The sequence below is a fragment of the Episyrphus balteatus genome, chromosome 1, assembly GCF_945859705.1.
Source record: "Episyrphus balteatus chromosome 1, idEpiBalt1.1, whole genome shotgun sequence".
Lineage (NCBI taxonomy): Eukaryota > Metazoa > Arthropoda > Insecta > Diptera > Syrphidae > Episyrphus > Episyrphus balteatus.
In genome coordinates this window covers 57,630,614-57,645,600 of record NC_079134.1, presented here as the reverse complement: position 1 = coordinate 57,645,600, position 14,987 = coordinate 57,630,614, and the positions used below count along the sequence as shown (strand labels likewise).

At 28.7% G+C, this 14,987-nt stretch overlaps 1 protein-coding gene across 2 annotated transcripts in view; it reads left to right on the top strand.

The window, feature by feature from the left end:
• Positions 1–14,987, top strand: part of LOC129918018 (sialin) — a 160,519-nt gene that overhangs the window by 138,552 nt on the left and 6,980 nt on the right. For both annotated transcript variants that reach the window (XM_055998320.1, XM_055998312.1), the window contains one exon: positions 10,536–10,756. In XM_055998320.1, coding sequence (XP_055854295.1) covers positions 10,583–10,756 — 174 coding nt within the window. In that variant the 5' untranslated portion in view covers positions 10,536–10,582. The remainder of the gene's footprint in view (positions 1–10,535; positions 10,757–14,987) is intronic.

Genomic DNA, 14,987 nt, shown 5'->3' with positions numbered 1-14,987 from the left:
GATACAAACTGCTCAGGGCGGTTTTGAACATGTCGTCGCCTGAGAATTGTTTTGTCGTATACGCCAATTTTGGAATTTTGGGAAATCGCATTTTAAGGTTTGAGCTTCTATAAAAAAAAAAACTGACCGATAGATTTTTTTCAATTTTTAATAGAATATTTTGTGCGATATCTTCTTTATATTTATGTTGTCAAAATTGTCACATCTAGTTTGGCTTTCAAATTATTGGGGTTTTTACCCAAAATCAGTTTGTCGTAAACGCCACCAAAATCAACTTTTTTTCCATCCCATACACGTACGACAAAGTAGGCGCACGTACGACATTCCAATACCAAGACAAATAAAAAAGTAAATTTTCAAATTTCACAGTTCGTTTTTATTTATTAATAAACATTTAAAAAATAGTTTCTTATTACATAGTAGTAAAATAAATAGATTAAAAACAAAGAATAAAACAATAAATATGACCATAAACATGGAAAAAAAAAATTTAAAAAATTTTTTTTTAACAAAAACTAAAAGCCATTCTATGACTATGAAACATGAAAGAAACAACAAATAAAACAATAAAACCGCGACCTTTTTTCACTTCAAGACAGCGCGCTAGAACGAAGCGCCGCCCGCGACCGACGGTCGACTTGTTGTTCTTTTGTGCTCGATACAAGATCAATAAGTGTACAGCAATAAAACAATAAAACAGCGACCTTTTTTTCGCGAAGAACAATGGCGCCTTAAAAAAATAATTTTCGACCAGCAGGTGTTTTTGCAAGCGGGTGCAATAACAAAACTCACAGCAACCCTTTTTCGCTTCGTTCACGACAGCGCGCGTGAACAAAGAGGCGCCACGGCGAGGCGCCCATGACTACAGTCGACTTGTTGATCTTGTGTGATCGATACAAGAGCAATAAAACAATAAAACAGCGACCTTTTTTTCACTTCACTTCGTTGAAGCAACCTTTTTTAACTTCTTTCAAGACAGCGCGCTTGAACGAAGTGGCGCCCGCGACCGACGGTCGACTTGTTGATCTTGTGTTTTTGATAGAAGATCAACAAGTGTACATATTTATGAGCCACACCCACTTCCATATTGTGTCAGATCGGTTCTTGCGACCGAGGATGAGGTCAAGATACTTGCGGCAGGAACAAACGACAAGAACCATTAATTAAACACAACATTTGAGATGTCTCTGAAATGCACTTTTTTCTTCCTTGCACCTCTAGGAATAAAGTAAAACCTCAAGTAGCGCAGAGCTTAATGCAGCCCATAGTTTTTAAAGTCGTTGTCCCTATAGCACATGAAGTCCTTATTTTCAATAAATACTTTTCTAGTAGGTATATTATATCTGTTTATATTCTATTTCGGATATAAACAAACATGTAAGAAAAAACAATTTTAAAATTTCTTTCGAAACTTTCTACCGTATCGGTTTTGTACGACGTACGACAAACCAATACTGAAGAAAAAAAAGCTGAAAAATACATAGAATTTTTGTCGTAAACGCCAAAAGTTGGCGCTTACGACAAACCAACGCTAATCCAATGCTTATTTTGTGGATATACGACAAAATGCACACTAATTATCTCAGTAACGGTAAACGATAGGACAAATCTGATAACAGAAATGAAAAGAGAACGTTCTAAAACCTATTACTACATATCCAGTTTAAAAAAGTCCATTTTGGCGTTTACGACAAAACAACTCTCGGGCGACGATGTTCAAAAGTGCCCCACCATACTTGTTCAAAACTGCCCCAACTGTGTCAACGACATAAAATGTTGAATAAATATTTAACATTAATATATTCATTCAAAAATGCACCGTCAATTAGTTTAAAATTCATTAACCATTAACAAAAATTGTATTGCGTTTTGAAATCACGTACCAATTTTTTTTTAAACTCTTGCAACTAAAAAACTGAAATAATGCAAAATCACTATAAAAATCACCTTCCACCTATAAATCTGAAAGTCAACCGAGATAACGATGCAAAGTCATTGACATTTATGGATATCGTGTTGACGGGTTCAAATATCGAAATGCTTCTAAAAAAGATTGATATACTAAAATTTTATATGCAGTGTTCAAATGTGCCCCGTGTTCAAAACTGCCCCACTCTCCCCCATTGATATTAAAATTAAAATTAAGAAAACTTAAAAAAAAAAATTTGCAATACAATTTTTTTAAAGTTATTTAATGAATTTTATGTGTCAATCTTTAAATACGAGAGCAATTCGCAATTCAAATTAAAAAAGTTTGGGGTTTTTTCATTGAACCAAAACATTGATGTACCGTCGACGAGCCGGCAATAGTTTTTTCTTAAACGTTTTCCAACGGAAAAAGTATTGAGGTTTTTTGCCGACGAATTGATTCTTTTTTGTCTTTTAATACGAATCTACATATATTTTTACACTGATTTTAACACGCACTACAAATTTGACAGTTTTGCGAACTTCAAACGAAACTATTATTTAAGGAAAAAGATAATGGAAGAGAATTCGTTGTTTTTTTTATAAATAATAAATAATCTTACCTACAGTGAAAGATATTTTTCTTGTTTTTTGAAAATATTATTGTCAAATTTTTTGAAAATTGAATTTGGGTTTGGTCATTTGGATTTAAAATTTTGTCCGCATACAACGCCACATAATTTGTTTTCATTTTGATAACATATATTTACCATATAGATGTAGAAAAAACTTTATTTGATTGTTTGGTTGCCATATAAAAACTAAAATTTTTTGGCAGATGGACTGCCCGACAAAAATGTTTTTTTGAATAAATGTGTGAGAGAAATTTTCGTTCCTTCGGGGCCCCCTGAGAATGGGGGCCCTGGGCATGGGCCCCGTGTGTCTTTATGGTAAAGACGGCATTGTGGAGGCGCGCAATCGCAATTTCTGGATACGAAGCATTTATAATTTTGGATATGGAACATTAAGCTAAGAATTGGAGCAAGTAAGTCAATTTCATATTATTTTCCTAAAGCAAATTGTTTGCATGTATCTACCAAAATTATAATTAAATAAATGTTATTTTCATAATTATTGAAAACTTAACTGTGTCGTTATGCACGCACTTACTCCTAAATGGCTTTGAGGAGTAAGTACGTGTTACTGGAGTTATGTTTTAAATAAATATTTTTATTAATATAAGTTTATTTTATTATAATATTAGGTGTGTTTTTTATTACCACCGGTCTTAACTGGACAAAAAAAACGCCTCGGGGCTTAACCTGAAATCTTGGCAGCACTGTATATTGAATGTTCCGAAAACAGCTGACACAACAAAAATTTAGAGTTATCATATTTTTCGCTTTCGTCATTTTCTTGTATTTTTCATGTATGTTTTACAAAGAGATATAAAAATGTATGCTAGCAAAACTATTTTAATACATTTTGTCCTTCCAAACATCAGTTTTCACGTTTTTAAACAAATTCTAAACAATTTATGAAAAAATTAGTTTGGTAGCACAGATTTAAAACTCTTCAAAAAGTTAAGCCCAGAGAAATCTCCGGGCTAAACAACTAAGCCCAAGGGGCTAAGGTGTTGTTGTATTTAACATGTAAATTGCTTAGCCCAGACTGCGTTTTTTTTGTCTAGTTAAGACCGGTGGTAATAAAAAACACACCTATTAGTAGATTCATGCATTCTAATTTTCTTCAGGAAAATAATATGAAATTGACTTTATTTACTCATGAATTATTTACCTTCCACTGAGGAGTTAAATTTACTTTAAAAAGTAGTATTTTCATCATATTGTAAGGTTAAATATGGACCTTACTTTTACTTCTAGTAATTTTTGTTTGAAATTCATACTAAAAAAGGCTTTAAAATAAAGTAAATCAGAAGCTACGAATTAACTAGAAAAGTAAGGTAAATTTGATTTTATTGGGGAGTCATCCCTATATAAACTTAACATTATAGTTAAATATACCAGAAATAAGGTGGTACATACTTTATTTTCTCTCCGTGGTTTTGTTTATTTGAAGGATCTATTTTGGTGTGAATACCTAATTGTTGGCTGTGAATAAATAGTATAAGACATGTTGATGTCTGAGAGCTAAACCTCTGAGTAATAGAGCTGTAGCAAACCGTATGTATTCGTTACTTAAATGCGGGTATTCACTTCAGTACCGAGTAACGAAACGTTACTGCCCAAATAATTTCGTTACTCGTATGTTTCGTTACTTAGTACTGAACAAGTAACGAAACATGCGAAACATACGAAACGTGCGAAACGTGGGAAACATACGAAAAATACGGAACATACGAGTAACGACGATACTCCAATTCCAATACCAATTTGGAAATGCGAAACGAAATCAAAATGGTACACTGCATTTGTCGTGTGCGCATTATTTCGCATCTCGCATCGGTTCGGTATCATCATTTATGTATTTTACGATTTTGTTGTTCTGTTTTTGTGTATGTTTATCAAAAGGGGTAAATAAGAATTCTGTTTCTTTCTCTTTCGTACCTGTTTTTTATGGACATGTGCGTGTGGAGTGAATTATGTGAAAGTGTGTTTGAGTGTATAGTAGATACATTCCAATTAGAATACCAATTTGGATAGGTATACAAAATGTGAAACAAAAACAAAATGGTACACTGCATCTGTTGGGGCGTAGCCGTACTTGTATTCTGTTTTCTCCTTTTTTCCTTTTGTAATTAATAAAAAGAATTTTTCTTTTCCTTTGTTTGATTTGTTTAATTTATTTTATTCTTTAGTTTGATTCAAAAAAATAATTACAATTTTGGTTTTATTCGTGGTTTAAAGTTTTTGTTTTTTTTTCTTTTGATTTCAAGTAGGTACTACTTTCTTGCTTGTGTGTGGTGAGGTGGTGTCTGACATGAGTGACGACAACTTTGAATGAGAATATGGAATGAATGTGATTGAATGAAATGATTGAATGGTTTTTTATTTTAGGTTGGCTGCAATGACAATTTTTAAGTTTGGACCGGGACCGGGTGTTCGTATATTCTTATGTCGCTTTCCAAAATTCAAGGAGTGACACTCCTAGCTAAATTGAAAAAGGAGTGAATTTTTGGAGTGAATTCTTCACTCCCAAAATTTTGAAGGAGTGACGGAGTGATTACCAATACTTCTACACTTGACTTCATGTACTGCTTGTCAAATTGTTGGGTGGTTGTTTTAACTTTTTTTTGTGAAGGAAATTATATTTATTTACAAAAAAAATCAATAAAGTATTGTAAAAAATCACTAAAAGTGAATTTAAAAGATTGTGTTATTATTTTATTCATTATTTCGTATTACAAAAACATGCAAAGCAAACGTCAAAACACTTCACTTGTCAAATTCTTCGTGAACAAATTCCAAAATTGCACGAAAAAGGAGTGATTCATTCGTTTTTGGAAAATGACATTATTTGAATCTTGAATTGTTTGGTTTCTTAATTATGTTAGTTATGATTCTATTTAACTATTTCTGGTAGGGCTGTAAAAGTAACGACAAAATGAGTACCCGCATGTATACGTTACTTTTGGTTCTAGTACCCGCATCAACGATATCGTTACTCGTTACTTTCGTTACTTTAGGTATATTTCGTATGTTTCGCATGTTTCGTATGTTTCGTATGCTTCGTATGCTTCGTATATTTCGTATATTTCGTGTGTTTCGTATATTTCGTATATTTCCTACATTTGGTATTTTTGTTATGTCTCACGTTAAGAACTTATTATTTTGGTTGTTTTTTTTTTTTTAATATATATTAAAAGTAAAAACGACATTAAAAATTTAATAATGCAAGATTTTGAATGACAAGAAATCTTTTTTAAAATGGTATACAAATATTCTCTAGCTCAACTAGCTTAGCAAAGAGTAAAGTTTTCAAGAATTTGCTTTCAATATCAGATTTTCGATGTACCTAAAAGTATTTTTTTTTAAAGATATGAATGTGCCGGTGCTGAATAAAGTTTTTACCAGAAAAGTAATAGGTATTTGTTGAATACAGAAAAGCCTTTGAAAGCATTGAATAATTACAAATAGAAGTGGACACCCAGGGAAACTTCCGCTGTAAAATTGTCGGCGCTAGTATCGTGCGTTGAATTAAAAAAGCAAATCCAACAATCCAAAAGCAAATCCAGCAACCCAAAATCAAATCCTAAACCAATTATACATATAGGTAAATGTTTACCTATTTCAAAAAGTGGAGATAGCCTAGAGGATAAGGTGAATGTTTGGAAGTTTACCTGCCTAGGTTCGAATCTGACGGGAAATTGAGATTGTTTTTTTTTTTTTACATTACTAGAATAAAAATTAATTAAATTTGTCAAAAAAAAAAATCTCCGCAAAAATAAAAAAAAAAAAACAAATTTCAAATTTTACCGGTATTCGAACCTAGGCCAGTAGGAGTAAAAGGCATCGTCCTTGTTCTCTAGACTAATATGACTTTTCAATATACGAAAACTTATTTCAATACAAGCTCTTTGAAATGTATAATAAAAATCATTAATTTTTTTATGAGGGTTTAAAAAAAATTATTAGTTAAGACTCAACTCGAAAATACATGATAGTTGAGGAGCAAACATGTAGTTCATCTATCTTCCGGTACGTTGTGGTCGCATGAGTAATCTGCGGTGTCACTTCTATTTGTAATTATTCAATGTTTGAAAGGTTTTGCGAACATAACATAAGTTTAAGTTTGAGTCTTAAACCTCTGAGCTTATGGTTTATGGATTGTTTCTTTTAGAGAAAGTATGTGTTAATGATGCGAGACAAGTGTTGCGAGCTTAACCTCTGAACTCTTAGATTATTATAAGCCCACACGGAGAAAAAAATAAGGTGTGAAGGTGAACCACCTTATTTCTGGTACATTTAACTTTAATGTAAAGTTAAAATAGGGATGACTCCCCAATAAAATGAAATTTACCTTACTTTTCTAGTAAATTTATAGTTTATGATTAACTTTAGAGTAAAGCCTTTTTTTGTATGAATTCCTAACAGAAATTACTAGAAAATTAGGTACATTTTTTACCTTACTATAAGGCTGAAAATATTGATTTTTAGGTAAATTGAACTTCTCTATGGAAGGTATATAATTCAATTACAGATTGGATCAAATAAAGTCAATTTCATTTTTATTGATGACATTTTTCTAAATAAAATTGTATGCATCTATCTTACAAAAAATTATTTAAATAAAAAAAAAGGTTTGTAATTATTGAAAAACATAACTGGGTAAAATGTACTTAATCCTCAAAGCCATTTAGGAGTAAGTTCGTAACGTATCAAACATTTTTGTCAAAAACGACATTATATCCGAACTTCGTGGAAACATATAACTTTGCGAACAAAAATTACAAAAAAACACCTTATTGTTTCACACAAATAATTAAGTCAAATTAACGATAAAAAAATAAACATTAATTATAAACGACTTACACGTGAATGCATTTCGAACGCTTCGGTGGCGCTCATCATCAGCACTAACTCAATTGACAAAAACAATTATTAGTTTTGGTAAATCCAGAGCGAAGAAGAAACAGTTAGATTTTTTGTAAGTAAAACTACACAAGAGAGAACAAAGGTGATTGAATGTGTCCTCCATCCACATTCAAATTGTTGTTTTCTTTTTCGATGAAATAGCTTTCATAAGCATCAAGCATATTAAAGTTGTTTACATTTTTTATTAATGTTATGATGTGCTCTTTCTCATCAGAACCATGACCTTCCGCAATTACATGATCCGCAAAAGCCGATTGTTTTAGTTTTTTTTTTTTGATGCAATTGCAATGTTCTTTAAATCTAACATTCAAGTTTCTTTTTGTTTGTCCAATGTAACGTCGTTTGCAAACTCCACATTCAATAGCGTAAATTCCCGATTTTTGTTCTTGGTCAACTTTATCTTTTGTAGATGCAAAAATGTTTTTTAGTTTTTGGCTATTAGAGAACACTGGTGAATTGTTATGTTGATTTAAACGGTTTTTAAATTTATTCATTATTTCTGGGACATAATTAAAAACTTCTCTTTTCATTTCATTCGTGAAATCCAAACAATTTTGCTTAAACAAAGTTGATTTTTCATTTTGGTACACTTTCATTGAATGCTTTTTTATAATGGAATCCACAAGAGTCTTTGAATAACCATTTAAACTAGCTACATCAAGTATGTACTCATATTCTTTTTTAAAATTTACTATAGATAGTGGAAGATTGAAAATACGATGTGCCATGGAATGAAACGACGCGTGTTTATGTTGAACAGGGCAATAAGAATTTCTAGTTATTATTCTTTTTGTACTAGTTGGCTTATGGTATATTCCCACATCAATTTTGTCCAACTTTCTTGTCAGTTCCAAGTCTAAAAAGGCCAGTTTTTGATCCACTTCTTTTTCACTTGTGAATTTTATTGATTCGCATTGATTATTTAAAAGGTTTAAAAAATTATCACTTTCAGACTCTTTTAAAATTGTAAAAATGTCATCCACATACCGATAAAAAACTTCTGGTAAACTACCTTCAGCTTTCAATTTCATTTCAAGCTTTGCCATATAAATTTCAGCAATGAAAGGACTTAGAGGGTTACCAATGCTTGTACCTTTTGTTGACTTAAAATATTCACTGCGAAACTGGAAAAAAAACTATGGTTCATACACATGTTGGCAGCTTTTGTATAAACAGATCTTTTTTCACTTGGCACATCATTTTCTATAAGATAATCATCTAATGCCTTAATAGCTTCATCAACAGGCACACTCGGAAAAAGAGACACAACATCATACGAAAACATCTTTTCACCCGGTTTTAAAAAAAAACTAGGTTCTGTATATTTTTACAAAACTGTAGGGAATTTTTCAGCGACGCATTTTTAATGGGATTTAAACAACACATTTCCCGTACCAACCACTTAGCCACTTTGCTACACGCAGTATCTAAGCTCGGAATAATGGGTCGTAAAGAATTTCCCGGTTTATGAATTTTTGGCAAACCGTGAATACGAGCAACTTTTGGGTTGGGTACAATTAACGAAAACTGCAATTTTTTGTTATTAAACACATCACTTATTTCTTTTCTTAGGCTATTCACTTCATCTATCATTTTTGGCAAAGGATTTTTCTTAACTTTTTCATAATTTCCTTCTTCAATTAACTTTTTCATTCTTTTGTCATAATCATCTTTACGAAATCCCTAGTTGTAACGATTTTCCGAAAGGTGGCCCGAAACTGGAGACGGCCGAAAATAGGCAACTCTACCCTATTCGACGAGAACAGGATTCGAACCCACGACGACGTGACGTTGGGCAAGCACATTGAATCGGCACTACAGCGCCTTTTTAGTTTTCTTTTCGTTTTTATTTTTCATCATCTTAAAACTATCTTAAAGCTAGACAAAAATTCATAAAAACTAACCTACTTATAAAATACTTAAAACTAACTCACTGGCCCTCTACGGGCACTCTTAGTTATACTTCATGTTTCTAAATACTAATGCCTTTCGGCATTTAAAACTATTTTAATTCAAATACATATTTCGAGGTTTTGTTTTTTCCAGGAAATAATTTACAAAAAACTTGGACTATGATCATTTTTTTTTTGTATTAAAACTTACAAACTAATTATTATAACTACTTAAACTACTTAAAACTACTTAAAAACTATTTAAAGACTAAAAAATCCTAAGCAAGCAATTTTTGCTTGTTTTTTTGGCGTGAAAAAAATCCATTTACACTATTATGAAGCCACCAAAACTGGTGGCTGCCTCAGGGGGGATATAGCCGCTTAAACACACACTCTTGACTTCGAGAGTCGTGAGGGTAGTAAGCCCCAAAAATGTAACTTTTTGAAGAAACCATAGCTCTTGAAACGTTTTAAATTTTATTTGTTAAATAATTATTTTGTATATTTACAAAATAAATATTAATATGTATAAAAATAATATTTTTAAAATTTTTAAATCTTTTAAAATTGGTGGTTCAGCGCACGAAAGCACTTAAGGTACAGCCGCCACTGGTCATGGTATAAGAAGACAACGTATGATCATTAGAGTCGCCATTTTACAATATGGATTAATAAGTTTTTGACGTTTAATTTGGCAAAGTCAACATCAACAACAATTTCAATGGGGCAGCTGTCAAAAACTTAAGAAACCATCTTTTTTTTTCTTTCATCTGACAGTTCTCGATACAGACTTTTTCTCGTGATCATACCTTCTCTTTTTATACCATGGGAACTGGTGACAATCACCTATTACCTTAGCCGATTCCACCCTAACGGCCATATTATTCACTAGTTTAAAAAATACATCTGGATGTAAAATTGTCAAATGTCAAAAATAAATTCAAATCCAAAATAGTTATCCCTATTTTTACTGTGAAATCAGTTAAAATATAGTTAAAAATGACTATTTTGGATTTATTTTATTAAAATTAAAATTAAAATTAAATTATTATATTAAATAATATATTAAATTTAAATTGAAATTGTATTAGTAATATAATTTACGCATGGACTTGTTACAGAATTCGTTAGTAAAATAATTTACAAAATGATGTATTCATTTTAACTTTTTTCATTTCAGAATGTGTTCCCGCAAGATATATTCTTGCAGTTCTCGGATCTTTGGGTATGGCCATAGTATATGGATTAAAGGTAAACCTCAGTGTGGCAATGGTGGCAATGTTGAATCACACTGCTATTGAACACGGATCAATATATGAATCTATAACGAGTCTTGGAAACAACACTTCTTCTGGAGAAAACTGTGGAAGTTCTGACAACGATGCAGGTGCTGCACCCGAGGTAAGAAAATAATTTATAAGGAATTGGTTAAAGTAAACCGTTCATACAAATCGAATGGTACAAACAAAAACAGAGTCAAAAATATAAGTCAGTTTTCTATGAAACTAGGCAAATCACACAGCTTCTTCTAAAAACGACAAGACTGTTTCGACATTTTTTCCAAAACTTGGACTCAACCAATCCTATTATTTAATTTATCCATCGCACTCCTACTTAAAAAAATAATTTTTTTTTTGGAGACATTGTTTTCAATTTATATAGAAATATAGTATTAAATTAATACCCTTGCACATTAAAGCATGAACAAATGCTACAAATATTAAACACGAACTCCAAATTTGACTATTTGAATTTCTGTTTTTAGATTTTATTTCAAAAGTTGTGCCTTTACTTGAATATAAGTAACACAATTTTCTGCTAGTATTTTGCTCTTCTAAGCAATTTGCTTGAAAGTGAAATGAACTCACTTTTCAATTTCACTTGCAATGAAATTGCATGTTCTACATTTCGATCATTTTGAAAACTTCGAAATTGCTTTGAACTTTCAGATTGTCAATTTTGTTAGAAAATTTAAGCTGAATTCGAAAGAAAAGATAACAAGACAAACTGTCAACATCCACAAACTTGACGAGGTGGTTAAGGCGTTTTGTTGCTAATATAATGTGCTCTGCTCTGCACACGTCGCGTCGTGGGTTCGAATCCATTTATCGTCGATTAATTTTTTTTTTCAATCCAAAATTTTTGTATTTTGAACTAAATTAACAACTTACAAAACCATAAAAGTATTAGTTTTGATAATAATGAGTTACACTCAAAATTTACGCGGGCGGACACTTATCACGTTCACGTTTTTAGATTTTTTTCAGTTTTGGATAAAAGAAGAATCGTAAAAGTTCTTTTTTTTTCTAAGTCCATTTTCAGCCGATTTTCATATAGAATATATATTAAGAACAGCACTTTGCTTTGAAAACACATACTTTAAACTGATGTCGAAGTTGGGTAAATGACGAAAAAATGGCATTTTTGTTAGCTTATAAGTTCTAGGTGGTTTCACCGAATTTCACCATATGTTTTATACATTGTTGAAAAAGTCTAAATGTCTTCTACCCAAAACTGTAAAAAAATTAATATGGGTACAAATTCGACGAAGCTAGATTTTTTTCAATGGGTCAAGGTCAAGGTCCAAAATCCGTTTTTTGTCCCTAACTCCAGATTTTATACAAAACGTGATAGGTCTCCGCCCGCGCATATTATTCAACTTTTTTTTTGTCACACAGTGTATTTTCTCCAAAAATTCATTCAAAAAGGCACCAATTTCACGAATGTGAATTCAATTCAATTCAAATGCAGAACACCTAATTTCATTTTCGGCAAATGAATTCGCAAATTCGGCGAACCCCACATGCGGAGCCGTAGTGTGAAGCAGAGAGTTGTGACCCCATCCGAGATCATGATTATCGTCGCAAAAAGTGAAATGCAGAACATAGGTGAAAATTCAAGAAAGTGTGAATCCGTTCATTAGATATATCAATGAGTTTTATAAACTTATAACATAATATTGGGGCGTATTGGTAAACATTGTTTAAGTTGCTTTAAGACATAGGAAGATATGACAAGTGTAAAATAAAACAAAAAATCACGCTTGTTGACAGGAGTTATATTTAAATTAAAATTAAAATTAAAATTAAAATTAAAATTAAAATTAAAATTAAAATTAAAATTAAAATTAAAATTAAAATTAAAATTAAAATTAAAATTAAAATTAAAATTAAAATTAAAATTAAAATTAAAATTAAAATTAAAATTAAAATTAAAATTAAAATTAAAATTAAAATTAAAATTAAAATTAAAATTAAAATTAAAATTAAAATTAAAATTAAAATTAAAATTAAAATTAAAATTAAAATTAAAATTAAAATTAAAATTAAAATTAAAATTAAAATTAAAATTAAAATTAAAATTAAAATTAAAATTAAAATTAAAATTAAAATTAAAATTAAAATTAAAATTAAAATTAAAATTAAAATTAAAATTAAAATTAAAATTAAAATTAAAATTAAAATTAAAATTAAAATTAAAATTAAAATTAAAATTAAAATTAAAATTAAAATTAAAATTAAAATTAAAATTAAAATTAAAATTAAAATTAAAATTAAAATTAAAATTAAAATTAAAATTAAAATTAAAATTAAAATTAAAATTAAAATTAAAATTAAAATTAAAATTAAAATTAAAATTAAAATTAAAATTAAAATTAAAATTAAAATTAAAATTAAAATTAAAATTAAAATTAAAATTAAAATTAAAATTAAAATTAAAATTAAAATTAAAATTAAAATTAAAATTAAAATTAAAATTAAAATTAAAATTAAAATTAAAATTAAAATTAAAATTAAAATTAAAATTAAAATTAAAATTAAAATTAAAATTAAAATTAAAATTAAAATTAAAATTAAAATTAAAATTAAAATTAAAATTAAAATTAAAATTAAAATTAAAATTAAAATTAAAATTAAAATTAAAATTAAAATTAAAATTAAAATTAAAATTAAAATTAAAATTAAAATTAAAATTAAAATTAAAATTAAAATTAAAATTAAAATTAAAATTAAAATTAAAATTAAAATTAAAATTAAAATTAAAATTAAAATTAAAATTAAAATTAAAATTAAAATTAAAATTAAAATTAAAATTAAAATTAAAATTAAAATTAAAATTAAAATTAAAATTAAAATTAAAATTAAAATTAAAATTAAAATTAAAATTAAAATTAAAATTAAAATTAAAATTAAAATTAAAATTAAAATTAAAATTAAAATTAAAATTAAAATTAAAATTAAAATTAAAATTAAAATTAAAATTAAAATTAAAATTAAAATTAAAATTAAAATTAAAATTAAAATTAAAATTAAAATTAAAATTAAAATTAAAATTAAAATTAAAATTAAAATTAAAATTAAAATTAAAATTAAAATTAAAATTAAAATTAAAATTAAAATTAAAATTAAAATTAAAATTAAAACTACGTTATAAGTTTATAAGACTCATTCATCTAATTTAATTTAAATTACAATTAATTAAATAGATCAATGAGTTTTATAAACTTACTAGCTGACCCGGCGGACTTCGTTCCACCTTTTCTAGTCTTTATTTCCAATTTTTGACTGTGTGTGTGAAACTTTTCCAATTAAAACACAAATCGTTTCTCAACAAATCTAATCTAGTATATAACCGCGAGCCCACAGGAAATTTTGGGAGTGCAAGTATAACCAAAATGTGAGTATGCAGTTTTAAAGCCTTATGTGTATAACGAATTTAAAAGTCTAGCAGCTTTAAATCGCGGCCTGTTATGGTTTTTGCGGGTTCGACAGAAAAAAACAAAAAACATATAAAAAATGTTTCACAATAATAAAACACTTTGATTTTCGACAAAAAATTGCGATTAAAAAAAATTGGTTGGTCTTCGAATGTTTAAAATTCAGAGTTACATATATGTATTTTTCAATAATGAATTATAAAAAAATTAAAAAAAAAATGTTTTCTCAGAAATAAAAAAAAAGTTTATGGTGGACCAACCTTACCGTTTATTTGTATGAAAAATAGATGTTTGCCGATTCTCAGACCTATCCGATATGTGTACAAAATTTCATATAAATCGGTCCAGCCGTTTCGGAGGAGTTTGGTAACATCATCGCTAATCATAAATAACGTAGAGTACGACAGATCTAACTGATGAGCCCACTGTCGTACCTGGGCGAAACGCTTTATAAATTTGGAGTTGAGGTCACTTGAGTTTTAAAATTTATAGAGCGTTACTGTAGAACAATTTTACTCTTAGAATGTACCCAAGAATCCTATGCCGCAGCTATCTCATATAGCACCAGAATAGTTACTGAAAACTGCTAATAAATAAATTTATAATGGAACGGGTCGTTATTCTGCATTCCAAAATTCTGTATGACCAAAATTCTGTATTTGAATAAAAAATTCTGTATGAACATAATTCTGTATTCCATTCTGCTTTTCTATTATTCTGTATTTCAAAATTCTTTAAATCCAAAATTCTGTTTTCAAAATTCTGCAAATCCATTATTCTGCTTTTTGGAATTCTGTATATTCCAAACATATACATTTTTATCTTTCCTGTTGAACAATTTATATTCAATTAACAAATTAAGTATAACAGTGTATAAGAGCCGTTTGCTAAAACAAAACTTAGGGATTTATGTTC